Source organism: Clarias gariepinus, chromosome 4 (genome assembly GCF_024256425.1).
Source record: "Clarias gariepinus isolate MV-2021 ecotype Netherlands chromosome 4, CGAR_prim_01v2, whole genome shotgun sequence".
NCBI lineage: Eukaryota > Metazoa > Chordata > Actinopteri > Siluriformes > Clariidae > Clarias > Clarias gariepinus.
The window spans coordinates 18,328,819-18,346,339 of NC_071103.1; the positions used below are offsets into that span (position 1 = coordinate 18,328,819).

General features: G+C 41.2%; 1 protein-coding gene across 1 annotated transcript in view; it reads right to left on the minus strand.

Moving 5' to 3' along the window:
* Positions 1-421: 421 nt before the first annotated feature.
* Positions 422-17,521, minus strand: part of pear1 (platelet endothelial aggregation receptor 1) — a 38,140-nt gene continuing 21,040 nt past the window's right edge. Inside the window, exons 5-24 of the mRNA XM_053494913.1 lie at positions 17,058-17,150; positions 13,532-13,656; positions 13,142-13,263; positions 12,862-12,970; positions 12,633-12,769; positions 11,825-12,037; positions 10,631-10,805; positions 10,300-10,420; positions 9,953-10,116; positions 8,784-8,886; positions 8,493-8,639; positions 7,880-8,011; positions 7,430-7,558; positions 6,669-6,794; positions 6,234-6,446; positions 6,026-6,135; positions 5,806-5,932; positions 2,536-2,598; positions 2,229-2,429; positions 422-1,134 (exon numbers count right to left, since the gene is read on the minus strand). Of these exons, the coding sequence (XP_053350888.1) occupies positions 992-1,134; positions 2,229-2,429; positions 2,536-2,598; positions 5,806-5,932; positions 6,026-6,135; positions 6,234-6,446; positions 6,669-6,794; positions 7,430-7,558; positions 7,880-8,011; positions 8,493-8,639; positions 8,784-8,886; positions 9,953-10,116; positions 10,300-10,420; positions 10,631-10,805; positions 11,825-12,037; positions 12,633-12,769; positions 12,862-12,970; positions 13,142-13,263; positions 13,532-13,656; positions 17,058-17,150 (2,753 nt within the window). The 3' untranslated portion in view covers positions 422-991. The remainder of the gene's footprint in view (positions 1,135-2,228; positions 2,430-2,535; positions 2,599-5,805; positions 5,933-6,025; positions 6,136-6,233; positions 6,447-6,668; positions 6,795-7,429; positions 7,559-7,879; positions 8,012-8,492; positions 8,640-8,783; positions 8,887-9,952; positions 10,117-10,299; positions 10,421-10,630; positions 10,806-11,824; positions 12,038-12,632; positions 12,770-12,861; positions 12,971-13,141; positions 13,264-13,531; positions 13,657-17,057; positions 17,151-17,521) is intronic.

Consider the following 17,521-nt stretch of genomic DNA (forward strand, 5'->3'; position numbering starts at 1 on the left):
GGCAGCAATACACAGCTGTCCAGATGTTTTATGAAGGTCCGTGCTCCCTGTGACCGTGTGGGCACCAATAATTTGATTTGAAAACAAAGTGGAGCAACCTGAAGAAATCACCAGTTCATGACTTCCACCTCCATACAGAGCCAGTGTGGGACAGACTATTGACTTCTTGTGGTATATTTTCCCCTGGGATACACCCAATTCACATCTGCATCTGTATTGAAACAAAGTTCCAATTTGTTGACCTAAACCCCAACCTCTACAGCACTGGTGTTGCTGACAGTCTTCTATTATAAGTCTTTAGCAGCTCATGCATGTACAGTACCGCTCCTGAGCCTCAACATCTCAGCAGCAATACGGCACTTCTGACACAGACTGACGTAAGGAATCTGGCAAATAGATAAACACATTACACACACTCAAATGCATAAAAACCTCCAGTTTATTTACATTATTTACAATTTATGACACTGAAAATTGAGACTCTACAAACGTAGATTTGGTGAACATTGTACAACCTTTCAAGACAAGCTTTATGTAGCTGTAATGAAAACGGAATATTTAAACCATGATTGCTGTATTTTATTCGAGAATTGCTTTTCCCCAAATAATATGAAAGCATAACTTAGTTATTAACATGAAAAGCATTTAACACCTATTACAAATTCATGCGTTGAAAAAAAAAAGGATTTAACGTCCACCAGATGGCAGTGTTGTGCTGCTGCAGGAAGTTATTGAAACCAGTTCATTTGACCCACATGCTGATCTCAGTATAAAGTGTGCTTAGGATGGATGTGCAAGTTCTCCTGACATTTTGCAGATGCTATACAGTTGGGTGTGTGTATTGCTCTCGTAAGCCCCTGTCCATGCAGGAGCAGTTTTTCGTCCTCTCTACTCATGTATGGAAAATACAGCGGTGAAACTGGCAGTGGTTGTGCTTTAGGAACATGTCATTCGCTGTGTTTTAAGCCATGTGTGTGTGTTGCGGCTGCGATTAGTTAGCCTGTCTGCGTGGCGATGGTGAGGGAGGCCTGCGGACTGGTGGCAGGTCATAATGTCCCGGTATGTGACTGTTGACTGGCAGGTCGTAATGGTTCTGAGGATCCAGCTCTGGAACGTTTCCAAGAGGACATTGTTCTGGAAAAAAATGGGACATGGAACATTTCAGTCCAAACCAAATAAGAACAGTTCTTGGTTCTGCCTCAAAAAACATTCTAGCTTACTGAAAAGCTAAAAATGTCTCTGACTGCACAAATAACTTCTGGGAAAAAGTGAACTATCTTCAGAACAATTAGAAAGGGGCAACATTAGTTTAAACTTGTGCTATAAAACATGGTATTTCTAATGTGTTTTGTTTTCATAGGGTTGATCACCCAGGTGTTTTTTTTTTTTTTTTTTTTTTGCTATAGAAAACTTTAGCTAAAGTACGCTCCCAAGTCCTAATTAATAAAAAAATTTTTTTTTTGTGGGGCAGAACATTGGCGCAGTGGTTAGCACTTTGGCCTCGCACCTTTAGATTCGAGGGCTTGATTCGCGCTTTGGAAAGTTTTTATTTTCTCCCTGTGCTTGTTGGATTTACTCCCTCCTCCCATAGTCCAAAGACACACAGATTAGGCTAATTTGTGTTTCCAAATAGACCGTAGTGTGTGTGCGTGCTTGTGCCCTGTGATGGATTGGCACCCTGTCCAAAGTGTACACAGCCTAGAGTCCTCTGGCATAGACTCCACGCCTCCCGTGACCATAAACAGGAGAAGCGGCATAGAGAATAAGTAGGAGAGAGTGAAAGTTATTCAGGCAGATGTTGTCACACTCCTTTTAGCACACACCCCTGCTATTATACTTCATTAGCCCCTCTTTGAACTCATATGACCTCTTTGGCTCTCCAAGTCCCATTTATTCTCAGAGAGAGGACACCTTACTCTCACATCAGGGGTAAAACATTCTGCCATAGATACGAACACATAAAAAGAATTAATGCACACTTACTGGCCTAAATGGTTTTTAAAAAATGGTTTGATGAAGTGATAAATTGTTTCCTATTAAATCCAGTGCTAGTAATCTTTCCAGATATAATACCACTTCCAAGTCCAGTGTTACTGATAAGAAGCTATTGTATGATTCATAACTTTGGATGCTACTGCTGTACGAATTTTTGGTATACACACAAACAGGTGTTCTGACATGAACTTCTCTTGACTTCCTTTCTTCAGGATAAATAAAGTTCATGTTACCTCTACAGGAGAAACTGGTGGAAGGGATGCCTGGATGCCGGAGCTCAGTGTAGGATCTCTCAGGAGGCACAGCAGGTTTCATTTCCATGTAGCTGCACTCAGGAGGGCATGGAGGAAGACCAGGCAGGTCTTTAATGGTGGCATATGGATTTTCACTGTTTAGAGAAGTGCTGCTTACAGCAATGCAGGAATCCTTCAAATCTGAGAGCAGATTAGGGAAGTGTAAGAGGCAAAAAGAAATCAATTGGAATCTGTGCAGATTACAGGAACAAATATTCCATATAAAAATTCTGGAAACAATACTTACGTTTGTTGTGGTATTTCCCAAGACTGGCACTGTAGCTATAACTACGGTCTATTCCAAATGCTCCTGAAAAGCATAAAAAATGGGGCGGGGTGTGGGGGGTGGGGGATGGGACGACGCACACACACACACATGGTCATAATGTAAACGTAAAAAGTATACGTGCACTGATCATGTGAGATGATTAACCACAATCCCACAGCAAGTGAGAGAGATAATCCACTGGCTTAGTTGTGATCAAATGATGCTCAGAAGCCAAAGCGTATGCGTACTACTCATATGTCAAGACCTCACTCGTTTATCAAGTTCAAATTTATAAAAAAAGTTCTCGTCTTGCAAAACACTTGCAGACCAAGTTACTCGCAATCCAAGATTTCACTGAATTTACTGTATACAGTATATGTAAGTATAAAGTATAAGTCATACAAAGTGTACAAGTACTGTCCCAAAATCCTACAGCGTCTGTGGAAAATTTTGCGAGTCTTCTGGAGGAAGGGAAAGATCCCAGATCAATGGCGAGTGGCAGAAGGGGTGTGGATTCCAAAGGAGGAAAACTCCACCCATTTAGATCAGTTCCGCATTATTTTCTTGCTGTGTGTGGAGGCAAAGATCTTCTTTAGTACCATTTTCAAGAGGCTGTGCACCTACCTTACAAAGAACAAATATATTGATACATCAGTGCAGAAGGGCGGCATATCAGGTATGCCTGGCTGTGTGGAGCATACTGGTGTGGTGTCACAGCTAATTCGGGAGGCCAGAGAGAACAAAGGCAACCTGTCAGTGTTATGGCTTGACCTGGCAAATGCGTTCGGCTCCATTCCACACAAGTTAGTCCAGCTCACTCTGATAAAACATCATGTTCCAAATAGGTGCAGAGACCTCATAGCTGATTACTACAACAATTTCAGAATGAGGGTCTCTTCAGGAACAACCACATCAGTTTGGCATAAGGTGGAGATAGGTATCATCACAGGTTGCACTATCTCTGTGATGCTCTTCTCCCTGGCCATGAATATGCTGACCAAGTCCGCTGAGTCAGAGTGCAGAGGGCCCCGAATGAATTCTGGACAACGGCAGCCATCCATCAGGGCGTTCATGGATGACCTAACAGTCACGACAGAATCAGTGCCAGGCTGCCGATGGATTCTAAAGGGACTTGAGAAGCTAATGGAATGGGCCCGGATGCATTTCAAACCTTCCAAATCAAGGTCTATGGTGCTGAAGAAAGGCAAGGTGGACGACAAGTTCCGGTTTTACATCAAAGGTATAGCCATACCAACAATCTCAGAAAAGCCAGTCAAGAGCTTGGGCAAGGTTTTTGACAGCTCTCTGAAAGACTCATCATCTATCCAGTCAACTTGTGCTGAGTTGGATGGCTGGCTGAAATCTGTGGACAAGTCTGGTCTACCTGGAAAGTTTAAAGCCTGGGTCTACCAGCATGGCATCCTTCCCAGAATCCTGTGGCCCCTCCTCATCTATGCTGTTCCAATTTCTACTGTTGAGATCCTAGAGAGGAAAGTCAGCAACCACCTGCGGAGATGGCTTGGGTTGCCAAAGAGCCTGAGCAGCATCGCACTTTATGGGCATAACAACATACTGCAGCTGCCCTTCAAATCCTTGGAAGAGGAATTTAAGGTAACGAAGGCTAGAGAAGTGTTGCAGTACAGGGACTCTAGTGATCCAAAGGTGGCTAAGGCTGGGATCCAAGTGAGGACAGGCAGGAAGTGGAGGGCAGAGGAGGCAGTCCAGGAGGCTGAGGCAAGGCTACGGCAGAGGAGCCTGGTGGGAGCGGTCTCAAAAGGCAGAGCTGGCTTAGGATCCTTTCTAACTTCCCAAATAAACACCAAAGGGAAGGGTAGGCGGCGTCTTGTTCAAGAGGAGGTAAGAGCAGCAGTGGAGGAGACGAGATCCTGCAAGGCTGTAGAAATGAGGCTACAGGGGGCTTGGACAAGATGGGAGAATGCGGTTGAGAGGAGAGTGACCTGGACTGAGATCTGAAAAGCCGAGCCGCACCGCATTAAATTTCTTATTCAGGCAGTGTATGATGTGCTTCCAAGTCCATCTAATCTACACACATGGGGCATTGCAGAAACACCAGCATGCCCTTTGTGTTCCAAGAGAGGCACCTTAGAGCACATACTCAGCTGCTGCAGCACGGCACTTGGAGAAGGGCGATACCGGTGGAGACATGATCAAGTCCTGAAGACCATCGCTGAAGTTATCAGCACGGGACTGGTGTGGGCGAAGCAGTTTCGTCCCTCCAAGAAAACAATCGCCTTTGTTAGAGCTGGGGAGCAGGTAACCTCAGTCAAAAGATCTCCAGTAGGGATCCTGACCTCAGCTAGGGATTGGCAGCTTTTGGTGGACCTTGAACGACAGCTGAAGTTCCCCAGCCACATTGCTGTTACCACCCTTCGACCAGACATTGTACTTGTGTCTGAGGCTACTAAGCAAGCTGTGCTGTTGGAGCTTACAGTCCCATGGGAAGACCGCTTGGAGGAAGCCTTTGAAAGGAAGCTATCCAGGTACGCGGGACTGGTCAGTGACTGTCAGCAGGCTGGGTGGAGAGCAAGGTGCCTTCCAGTGGAGGTAGGATGCAGAGGTTTTGCGGCCCGTTCCTTAGCCCGAGCTCTAAGTAGTTTAGGCATCATTGGAGAGAGAAAGAGAAGAGCTATCCGCAGTACCACCGAAGCGGCAGAGAGGGCCTCAAGATGGCTGTGGCTTAAGAGAGGCCAATCATGGAGTCATGGTAGTTAGTTAGCCATCTGGACACAAGCTAGGGTCTGATTAACCCTGGCTGGGTCACCTGGTTGAGGGTGTATGATGTTGAAAGACCCGAAACACCCAATGATTCCAGGAACATCACTGAAGATGTGTCCAGATGCATCAGCAGATGTATTTACATAGTAAGTATAAGTGCAGTAAAAGTAATGTACTTGGTTATAGTTAGACAGCTATATGCCTTAATGAATTGCACATTAGTCTAATAATCGATAAATTATATAATACAAATTATATAACATAAATTATAAATGTTAAAATGTCTGTGATGCTCCTGTGAAACGGTCATGTTCACTTTTGTGGGTAAGCAGACTTTACCTACAGTATGTGCAATGGCTTTACTTTTGATTGAGATACATACTACAATTCACTTGATTAATGTTTTCAGCATTAATGTCAAACTTCCATAATTTGAATGATTTACCCAAGCTTTCACACATATTTTAAAGTTTAAAATAACTGCATGCTAAACTACATAGTTAGTGGGCATACCTTGGTCTTTAGGAGGTTCCTGGTGTTTCCAGTCAGCAGGTAAAGTAGCATTAGATTCCATTCCAAATAAGCCTCTTCTCTCCCGCTCCATATTCTTCAGACTATAGAATAGCTGCTTATTGGTGTTCTGTATCGACAAAAGGGCAAAGAAGCTTCAGTTATGTCTGCATTCAGACTGACTATGTGCACACTATTTTGAATCGATTTTATAGCCGGCTACCTTGACAAGCCGGTCCTGGTTATTAGGGATTTGGGGTAAAGGAAGTCTGTTCTGGGACAGGGTGTGGTAGCTGGGGTTTGAGTAGTAGTGGTGGTAACTGTGCGGAACGTCTAATTCAAAGAAAGTGGAAATGGAAGATTATTTATTGTTTCCACTCATAAGTGAATTATTCTCAGTATGAAAAATGATTAGCTGTCCTGACTCCTACCTGGCACGGCGTACTCAGACGTGACATTGCGGGTAGAGGAGAAGGACACGGTGGGCGTGTTGGTCTGTTTATCCTTTTGCCTGCGTCGATAGTAGAGTAGCAGTAGTGCCAGCAGTACCACCACAAGGACAAGTAGGACCACAATGCCCACAATCGCCCCCCAAGAGTCTTTCTCCACCGGAGACACAGGTACCATCACACTCACCACACGCTCTGTAGGAAACCAAATATACAACCATTCCTAACAATACAGTACAGCATGACAATAGTACAATATAAATAGTAAAATCTTCATTGGAATTTTTAATTTTATTATAGTTCTTTATTAGGTGCTTGGCTATTGGCACATTCCTGCAAATGATAAAGCCAGAATAGAGAACATGCAACAATGTGTATCTCTTGTTATTTGCTATATGTTTGTGTATAAATGACTACCTTGTGCACAGTCCACTCCAGGTCCAGGCTCACATACACACGTACCAGTGTGAGGGTCACATGAATGGTTAGGGGTGCATGAACACATCTGATTACAGTTAGTTCCAAATGTCCCTCCTTTACACACTGCAACAGACAGAGGTATTGTTCATTACAGATAGCAACAGAAACTAATAAATACAGTCACAATAAATAAAGAGTTCACAAAATAAGGATAGTTTAAGACCAGCAGTCTATCAATACAACAGTTACAACTAAACGCAAATGCACTGGTGTGGAAATGCACTTCCACTCATCTTACTTCAAATGTGTTATACTGAGAATTGGTGGAAGTGCTTAATTATAAATGCATATTCTTACCATCAGTTAGCCTGCTATTTTTAAAAGTAGAAAGTGTGTATCACTGCTGTTAATGCGAGTGAAGTTTTCTCAAAACTTTATAGTACATATTATTCAATGGCGTTAGAATGGCTCATAGGAACGCGAATCTCTTCTAATAATAACTTATGGTACTGCTTAAAAGGGATATCACGAACTATATATTTGGCCATTGTTGAACCCAACTCTCAAATTCTCTCTGAAAATGTCCTGTGTCACAGTTGATGGTCTCCCACTGCGTGGTTTGTCTTCATTGCTTCTTTAAATGATTTGAGAGTTTGGTTTAACGATGGCCCAGATACATCCTACACTATATATATTACCCTGCATCTTTCTATCCTTTGGGTATGGCCCATCATCATCACATAGCTACATTAACTTACAAACAGAGCAGTCTGATCCAGTCCAGCCTGGGAGACAGTGACATGATCCATCCTGATGATGACATGTGGCATTGTTGGCACATCTACACACACCACTGCACTGCTTACCAAAGTGACCAACTGGACAAACTGGGAATCACAGATACCTTTTCAGTAACCATGACAATAAACAACATGCCTTTCTGTCCTGCATAATTTATTCGAAACAGGCCGGAATGTTGTAAATAAACAAAGTTGAATTAAGGAATGATAACAAAGGACCATAAAGTTAAAAGGACCATGTTACTTTGAACTGCTTACAAAAAAACTTGAGTCAGGATGGATCATTATTTGACTCTGCACAGAGGTCAAGCTAACATCTACCAAGCTCTACAGTATATCAGTGTAAGTTGTCTGCGTGTTACACTGTCTGAGTGTACTGTACATGTGTGAAAATTAAAGGAAACCTACCTTGCTCACACAATGGTCCTGTATAGCCTGGTAGACACACACATTGGCCTGTGATGTGATGGCAGGAGGTGGAGTGGACACAAGCAGGGCAAGTTTGACTGCACTTTTCCCCATAGACACCCTGACTGCACTCTGAGAGCAAGAACATGAGGATCAACCTATTACTCGCTGCTATATATTTTGCTATGGGCAATTTGCGAATGCCATTAGACTAATCTGTCTGTCTGTGGACTGTGGGAGGAAACCGGAGTGACCAGAGACAGGAATTGAACCTGGACCCTGGAGGTGCTGGGTGACAGTGCACCGTACCATCTGCTACCTATACTGTATATTACATTTAATGCCCATGTTCCAGGAAACGAGAAAAAAAATCGTCTTCTGTCTCACAATTGTGTAATTTAAATATATTGGCCGTAAAAGTTAGGACTATTGCTAAGGATAATACAATAGTATTAAAAGTTTATATTTAAACTTTAAAGTCTGATAAAACATTATCTTTTCAGATTGACATGAGTGACATTTGATGGACACAGCAATTTTGTTTATCAGTACTCAAAACCTGTCAAAAACAGACAAATCACACCGTGCAGTGACTGAGCAGATCTGCACTCACCATGCTGACACTGGGATCCCCAGTAACCAGGTTTACACATGCAGACACCATTGTGGGGCTGACAGGAGGCGCTGTTGAGGCACGAGCAGCTCTGATTACACTGATGGCCCCATCGGCCTTGTGGACATTGCTCTCTGCAACGTGGTCCTAACACACACACACACACACACACACACACACACATGATTTAGTGAAATTTGATTGGGTTGAGTGTACAGTACTATTATTTAGCTCAGTAGGATTGGTTTCAGTGAAGCTTAAATCACAGAAAGTAGGCTCATTAAGTTGTACCCGTCCAGCCTGGCAGGCACTGGCACTGTCCTGTAACACTATGGCAACCTTCATCGTGAAAGCAGTCACATTTGTGCTGGCAGTCTGGGCCGAAGTTTCCCACCTGTTTAACGAGAACAAGGAGAAATGGAAAATATTCCTCTCAGTCAAGCAGAAAGTGTACACGGCTTCAATCTAATCATTAGCTTGATTTTTCTGTTTGTTTGATTGCTTTCCCAGAGTTCTCTACTTTGTTAACCTGCTTCTCCTAAGACATGCGAAACTAACCAACGTGTTTTTTCCTTCTGTTAATTCTCCAATTTGCTATCGATTTTTCAGACTTATCGAGAACAGTTATGTTTTTTCACATGCTTACAGTACAGTGCCCTGGATACCTGGATAAACTACAGTACAGAAGCTACGAACCTACTGCACACTTTTGTAATCAATATCACTATACTGTACATTGGGTAGTATCTATCAGAACATACCACTTAGTAGTTTTAGTTCACAGTTTTAGTTTAGTTATTTTGTTTATCTGAGGGTTGATAACCTATGCCTACAGAAGCTATGAACCTCTAGGTCATATTAGTATCTTGGTATTAGTGTATTTACTCCAAAGCTGTCCATGTCAACAGTAAACATGTAAACATATTTTTGGACTCTATCATTTGTTACCTCCTACAAACTACTACTATGGACCTTTAAATGACTTTAAATGAACTGCTGTTTTTTTTTTAAAGTCAGTGCCTAAATTTCAAACCTGATCAATTTTTTTTAATGACTAAGATTTCTCCCGCACTATAACAAGTCATGCCAAGCTATGATGAATTTCCTGACAATCTCCCTATTATTTCCTACAATCTTGAGATCACACCCATTCAGGATCAAATTCAGGAATGTTCGAAAGCACCCTTCGCTTGTTTTTTACACAGTATGATTGCCAAATATGAGGTAAGTATACAATTCTACTTAATGACAGTTATCAAAGGGAAATTCAAAGTAAATGACCTCTGAAGCAGCATGGCGCTGATATCAAAACATGAGTGCGAGTGTGTGCATTGTTACACTGGTGTGGGTCTGCTGAAGGGCTCTGTTGTGTTTTTTTTCTACAGCATATCCTGACTCTGTATAAATCTGATAGTAACTGATTGCTGATGATTAAGGTAATGATTTGGATGTAGACTTACAGGGCAGGGCTGGTCACATAGATCTCCTCTCCATCCAGCTGTGCATGTGCAGGAGCCATCGGATGGATTGCACTGAGCCTTGTTAGCACATTGGCATGTGGCGTTGCAGCTCGGACCCCATGTCCCCTCTGAACATGGAATGGAACAGTCTGGTCCCCTCCACCCTGCAAACATACATACATCCTTATATCCATATGATAACTGATGATGTCCAAATGGTTCTGGTTGGACTAAATCAAAGTCAGTTTACTGGGACCATAAATGTTTAATTGGATTATTAATTGGTTTAATTAATTTATCCATTCAGACACTCAACCAATCGATGAGTGTGTAGTAAATTCGCTTACCCTCTTTACAGAAGCAGGTTCCATCTACAGGAGAGCAGGAAATAGCATTTTTGCAGGTACACTTAAAGGAGCAGTTTTTTCCGAAGAAGCCACTCTCACAGTGCCTGTCACAGTGTCGTCCCTATACACAGTTCAGGGACCACAGAACATTAAACATCATTACATTCTCTATAAAGATATATAAAGGTATAAACCCAGCAGCCTCAATAGCACTTTTTCTTAAAGAAGCTGATGGTTTTAATTTCAGTCGTTTATTTTCATGAAGCAAAAACACCATTATGTCAGGATTATAATGATGTATCATCACTGATTAATGTTAAAATCTACTCACAGTGTATCCCGGAGAACAGTGACACACACCGCTCACAGTATCACACACTCCGCCATTTAAACACAGGCAGGGCTCCAGGCAACCACTCCCATAGTAACCATGAGCACAGGTCTCGTTACAGAAGAGCCCCGCCCACCCTGGCTGGCACGTGCACTCTCCCTTCAGGGGATGACAACTGAAATATACAGTAATGCACAAGTACAGTACTAGTCAAAAGTTTGGACACACCTTCAAATTCAGTGTTTTTTGTTTTGGGATTTATTTTCTACACTCTAGAACAATACTGGAGATTTCAAAACTATTGTATGAAATAACACATATGGAATTAGATAATTAATCAACAACAACATCAATAATAAAAACAGTCAGTTGTTATTTTAAGACACGGAGGTCAGTCTTTCTGGAATAATTCTTGCAAGAACAGCATTGTTAGGTGCATTTGCAAAACCCATTAACCACCATGAAGAAATTGGTTCTCATGAAGACCATCACAGGAAGTCAGGATCAAACCTTATCTCTGCTGCAGAGGAGAAGTTCATTTAAAGTTACCAGAAAATTATATAAAAAAAAAAAATTTTTTTTTTTTACATCACCTCAGATTAGAACCGTTATGAAGGCTTTACAGAATGCCTTTAGCATTGTTATTCAATGTAGAAAGAAATAAAAATCAGAAAAGACCATGGAATTAGAAGGTGTGTCCAAACTTTTGACTGGTAGTGTAAAGATATTAACATTTCTATGGTTGTAGCAATATGAAATAAACTTCTGTTAAGTGAATACTAGTTCAATTCCTAGCAGGGTGTTTTTAAGTTTTAGATCGCAGTTAAAACCTGAGAACAAATGTACAATCTTCTTGCAAACTCATCACAAACACAGCACGAAGAATACATTAAAATATTAGTAACAGTAACAGTAAAGAAAGACTTTTTCCAAAATAATTACATTCGGCAGTAAAGAAGTTCATATAAAGGTTATGATGCAGGAAATGTGACTGTCAAAAACATATTTCATGTTAAAAAAAAAAAAAAAGGTTTGCTCTTTAATAAGACTCTTCTTAATCATTGCTAAAACATGACCATTCTTACATGACCACACTTGTATGCATTGATATTTGGACGTTTGTAAGATTAAATATATTCTTTAATAGCAGAAATTCATTACTCGTGAAGTTCAGTAAACTACACTAATCCTCACCTGAGAGTGTGCTGGTGGTCACAAAGGCAGCTCTGTTCACAGTGCATGCCAAACACTCCATCACTGCACATCCTCTGAGAGCACTGTGGTCCTCTGAAACCCGGCTCACATAAGCATCCGCCGTCGATGTGATAGCAGCGCGCACCATTAGTGCAGTCACACACACCCTTACAGTCCTGCCCATAGCTTCCTACTGCACACTCTTCATTACACCTGCAGAGCAAAAAGAGATGTTTCTGTTATCACCCAAATGAGGATGGGTTCCCTGTTGAGTCTGGTTCCTTTCACGGTTTCATCCTATCGCCATCTCAGGGAGTTTTTCCTTGCTAATGTCGGCATCGCCCTTGGCTTGCTCATCAGGGACTAGCTTATCATTGTGATTCATACACATTCACATTTCATACACTCTCTCACTCATCGTCTATACCGCTTTATCCTGTATTCAGGGGCGTGAGGGCCTGAAGACTTAGGGCAAATAGCGGGGTACACCCTGGACACACACACTCACACACTCATTCACACATTACGGGCAATTTGAGAACTCCATGCACACAGAGACGGGAATTGTTAAAAGCGCTATTCAAATAAAATAAAACTGAATTAAATTGAATGTGAGAATCAACAGATACAAAACATACAAATATATATTGAGATGAGCTATACATGTGTTAGAGCAGCCTTTAATTCAGACATGCAGCACTACTAAAGCTATGCACTATGGGTAACAAAAAAGCCCTGAATACAATATTGTAGGCTGTATTTTTTTTTGTAATGTAAAAAAATTATATATATTTTTTGACTAACCCACCTCTCACCAGTGAAACCAGGAGCACACTGACAGAGCCCTGTCCCTGGGTCACAGTGGCCACCGTTATGGCACAAACAATCCTTAGAACAATTTATGCCAAATTTTCCTTTAGGACATCGCTCTGTACACACTGGTCCCTGAAAGAGAGAGAGAAAGAGAGAGAGAGACATCTCAAGCAATTTCAACACAATTTAATCGATTAAAACAAGAGTCCAAATTAACTTCTCACCGTCCATCCATAAGGGCACAGACACACTCCCTTTCCCTGGCAGATGCCACCATTCTGGCATGAACAGCGAGCTGGACACCGGCTTGTCCTCACACATGGAGTGTCACATCTGTACAGGGCAGAGATTTTACTCACCCTTTTTTTTTTTACAGCCACCCAAAACTACAAGCTTATAAAAAAACTGATCACACACATACTGTACATTATATACGTATACATTATAAATATGTCTATATTTTGACTGAGAGTGAGCCATAGATACAGTGAAATAATTACTTACAGTGTCCCAGTAAATCCTTCTCTACACACACACTCTCCTGTTTCTTGATTACATGAGCCGCCTGTCCCACACTGGCAATGCTGTGCACAGCCAGGACCAAAGTACTCCTTTGGACATGGGTCCTGTCACAAGACATGATAATTAAAGGCATTATAATTAACATTATAATTAGACTCTACTTAGGGAAATAAGAATAAATGCATGTTTCTTTTCGATGGGAGTTATTCTACATGCACTCTACAGACATTTCAGTGTTTCATAAATGATACATCTGAAAGAGCAATTAAATCCTACTGCGCTGAGTAATGAAAACTAATAGTGAACCACAACTACAGTACTACACTTCTCATGCCTTTATTCACTTTAGTGTCTCTATACTGTACATCCTACCTGGCAGTGTGAGCCAGTATAGCCTGGAGGACAGAGGCAGGATCCAGTCAGCACATCACACTGGCCTTTATTCTGACACTGGCACTGTTTGCTGCAGCCTGGGCCCCAGTGCAGAGCATCGCATGCTGCAAGAGAAACAGAGGCGTGTTCATTTTAGGCATGTGAAATTTACCAGGTCATGTTCATAAGTTCTGGGATCAGTACTTAAATTAGAAGAGAGTAAATGACAGGAATGCAGAGTAGACATGATGTATAGCAATCCTGGAGAGAAACATGATACATTTGATTTCTAATAGAGTATGCACTCCTGTGCTGTCGCAATCATGGTGTTCTCACCTCCACAGTAAACAGGGTGCTTTGACTATCTCTTGTCTACATTTTAAAGATATCATGTTACACCTTTCAGCCAAGACTGCCAAGATGATTTACACAGACTTAAAGAGATAAATGAGTTTTAGATGAGAAATTTTACAGTTGAACAGATGATGTTTAGAATGAAGAAAAAGCAGAGTTCACACAGGGCTTGGATTTCATTCAGGTAGACTTCAGACATGTAAGGTCATGAGAGGAGAATCCATCACACACAGACACCACAACAACCCTACCTCCCCCCCCCCCCCCAAACACACACACACGCGCACACACACACACACACACACACACAAACACACACACACACACACACACGCACACGCACACACACAGACACACACAGACACACACACACACACACACACAAACAAACTCACAAAAAACATTTCAGGCATATAAGGTCATGAGAGGAAAATTCATCAAACACACACACATACACACACACACATTTATGCAAACACACTTCAGACATATAAGGTCATGAGAGGAGAATCCATCACACACACACACACGCATACACACACATACACACCTACACACACACACACACACACACACACACACACACACACACACACACACACACACCTACACACATACACTGTGTTTACACAAACACACTTAAGACATATAAGGTCATAATAGGAGAATACATCACACACACACACACACACACACACACACACACATAAATACATACATACATAGATTTAAATATTTCCTTAATGTGTGGCTTCTAAGCACGAACACTACCAACACAAATCTCCATCCTGAAACTTCATGTAACAAATAAGAATTGCTTTTCTTGGCACATGAAGAATTTTTTTTATTACACAATGCAATCAATTTCTTTAGGTCTCTTTATGGAGAAGGTAACAAATGAGAAATCAGTAACCTTTAATAAGCTGTCTTATGATGATGGGATCTTTCACGTTTTATGTCACAATATACACACTTGCCCAAAATACATTATATATTTATTATTAATAAATTTGCTGTAATGGATTGGCTCCACGTCCAGGCTGTACCCTGCCTCATGCCCCAAGTCTCCTGGGATAGGCTCCAGATCCCCTGCGCCCCTGTATACAGTCCATCCTCAATATGACATGGAATTTTTATGAATACTCTAATGATTTTTATAAATAACTGCTTTGATCAATCTATTCAAAAAATCAGAAAAAAATGGGAGTACTTTGAGATCTTTTTCATGGCCTTCCTTCCTCAATTAATTCTGGTGACTTCAGATCAGTAAAGAATACTGGCTGACAATCTCTAAAACAACAGAAGGAATCATGGCTGGCTACAAAAAAAGCATTGATATCTGCTCTGATATTTGAGGGTGTTATTATTAAAGTTATGTTCATTCATATTTGCAGAAAATGCCATTTTTACAAGCAGTGTAATGCAGAGGTTGTGTTTAATTCTGTTGAGTTTTAAAAAAAATGTAAATAGGCCTAGATGCATGGTCTTTTGTATGCAACTCTGTGAGTTTGTTTTTAAAGGCAGACACTGATACACAGGGCAAAAAGCAACGAATGCAACTAAAGCTTATATTGGACGTTGGCTTGTCATTTATTTATTCTTCCATTCATTTTCTGTACTGCTTATCCTGTACAGGGTCATGTCTGAAGCCTATCTCAGGAGGGGATACCCTGGAGGAGGTGCCAATCCATCGCTGGGCGCAGACACACGCACATACTCATTCACACACTACAGGCAATTTGTAACTCCAATTAGTCTCCTCTGCATGTCTTATGACTGCGGGAGGCAACTAGAGCACTCAGAGGAACCCACCAAGCACAGGGAGAACCTTTCTGCATCGAGTACACAGTGTTAAGCACTATGCCACTCTGCAGCTCCAAGGACAGTACTGTACTTCATTTTATAGTTACTTTTATTCTTTTCCTGGCTAACTGTGCCCCTGATATAAACACAAGGGCATGTGAAAATAAACTGATTCTTAAAAAACGACTCTCCTGTTTGACACCTTCATCCTCTTGTCCTCAATTCCATCATCTCAGTAATGTTTATATGAAAACTGTCCTTGAGTACGAGCACCTAATTTGACCCTTGTGTTTTCACAGCAATACAGACAGTTCTTGCAAATAATTTTTCAGAATTCCACTGTATGGGGCAAGTAATTTTTTATGTGGGAAAATTCCTCTTGTCCCCCAAGGGAAGAACGTCATGTTAAGAGGTTCTGATCTGTAAACTTTATCCCTATTCCCAAAACCACAGTGTATCATTTATGAGGCTTATTTAGTCAAATTGTTATGATTATGAGTTGGTGGCAACAAATATTAGAATCGCTTTAAGACAAAACACAGGAATTAATATTTCCCATCATGTTCGTGTCTTTGCACAATATATTTTTTCTGTTATATAATACATCGATTGAATACAAGACTGGTTTGGCGAAGTTTTATTTTGGGTTTGTTGCTATGTGGCTTTGTAGACTGTCCTTTCTGTGCATTATCATCACGCTTTTGGACTTTGGCCTTGTTTCAATGAGTGCCGCCAAAGCACTAGGCAATATCTTGAATCTGTAGGTTTGGAACTGTGCTCCATTAGTAAGTTTGGGAAAGAAAACTGTGTTTAAAACGATAACTTCTCCTCTTTCCCACCACTCTCTCAGCACTCAGGCATTCAGGAAGTGCCATATCCTATGCTCTGGTAAGTGGCCTCTGCAAAGCCTCCAATGGGATGATGGGACCTCTGTGACCAGCCAATCATCTGGTATGGTAACCCAGTGGAAGGGGCCAGAGTTTCCATTTCAGCTGCGTGCGTGTATTTCTGTCATAAGCCACCATTAAGACTGCAGTGCTTCAGTAGACAGAAGGTTGCATGCTGGATCTGTGCAGCTGATCCAAAAAAAAGTTGGGGAATGTGTTGTGTAAGATCTGCATGACCTAAAAATGAGTTACTATCAATTCCAGCTGGCTTTGAATTCTTAAAATCTGCTCAGGAATAGGGATTTGGTTATTGTATTATAATAAAATGTGAATGTGAATTCACAACCATTTTAAACACAAGACTAGAGAAGAGGAAATCAAGAGCAGCAGAGAACTCCCTGGTAAAACAAAAAAACTTAAATTTGTGTATATGTTCTGCTTGTGTGTGTGTGTGTGTGGGTGTGTGTGTGTGTTTCACTTACCGCTGGAACAATCATCTCCTCTCCAACCACCTTCACACTGACAGCGGTCCGGGGCAACACACCGTCCATGGACACACTCCTTGGTGCATCGTGCTGGCACACAGCACACAGATATATACAGTATAAACATATAGAAATGTACAGTACATTAAAGTTCTATCTAACCATGTGTTAACCCTTAATCGAGCAAAAAAAAACCCACACATTTAGTAATGTACGTGACAGTTTCAGAATTTGTTTTTTTTTTATTAGAAAATACATGTTGTTTGTATTTTTGCACATTTGTATGTTTAAATAAATGTTTCTTTGACTTTATCTGTGATTTTTGGAAACATTATTATACTAGACATGCAGGGAACTATACCTGTATATGGCAACTATCGACCTCGATTTGCAACAGAAGAAAAACAAAAGGAAAACAAAGTCTTGCAAATAGCCATATCATTTTTTATCATTTTTTATTT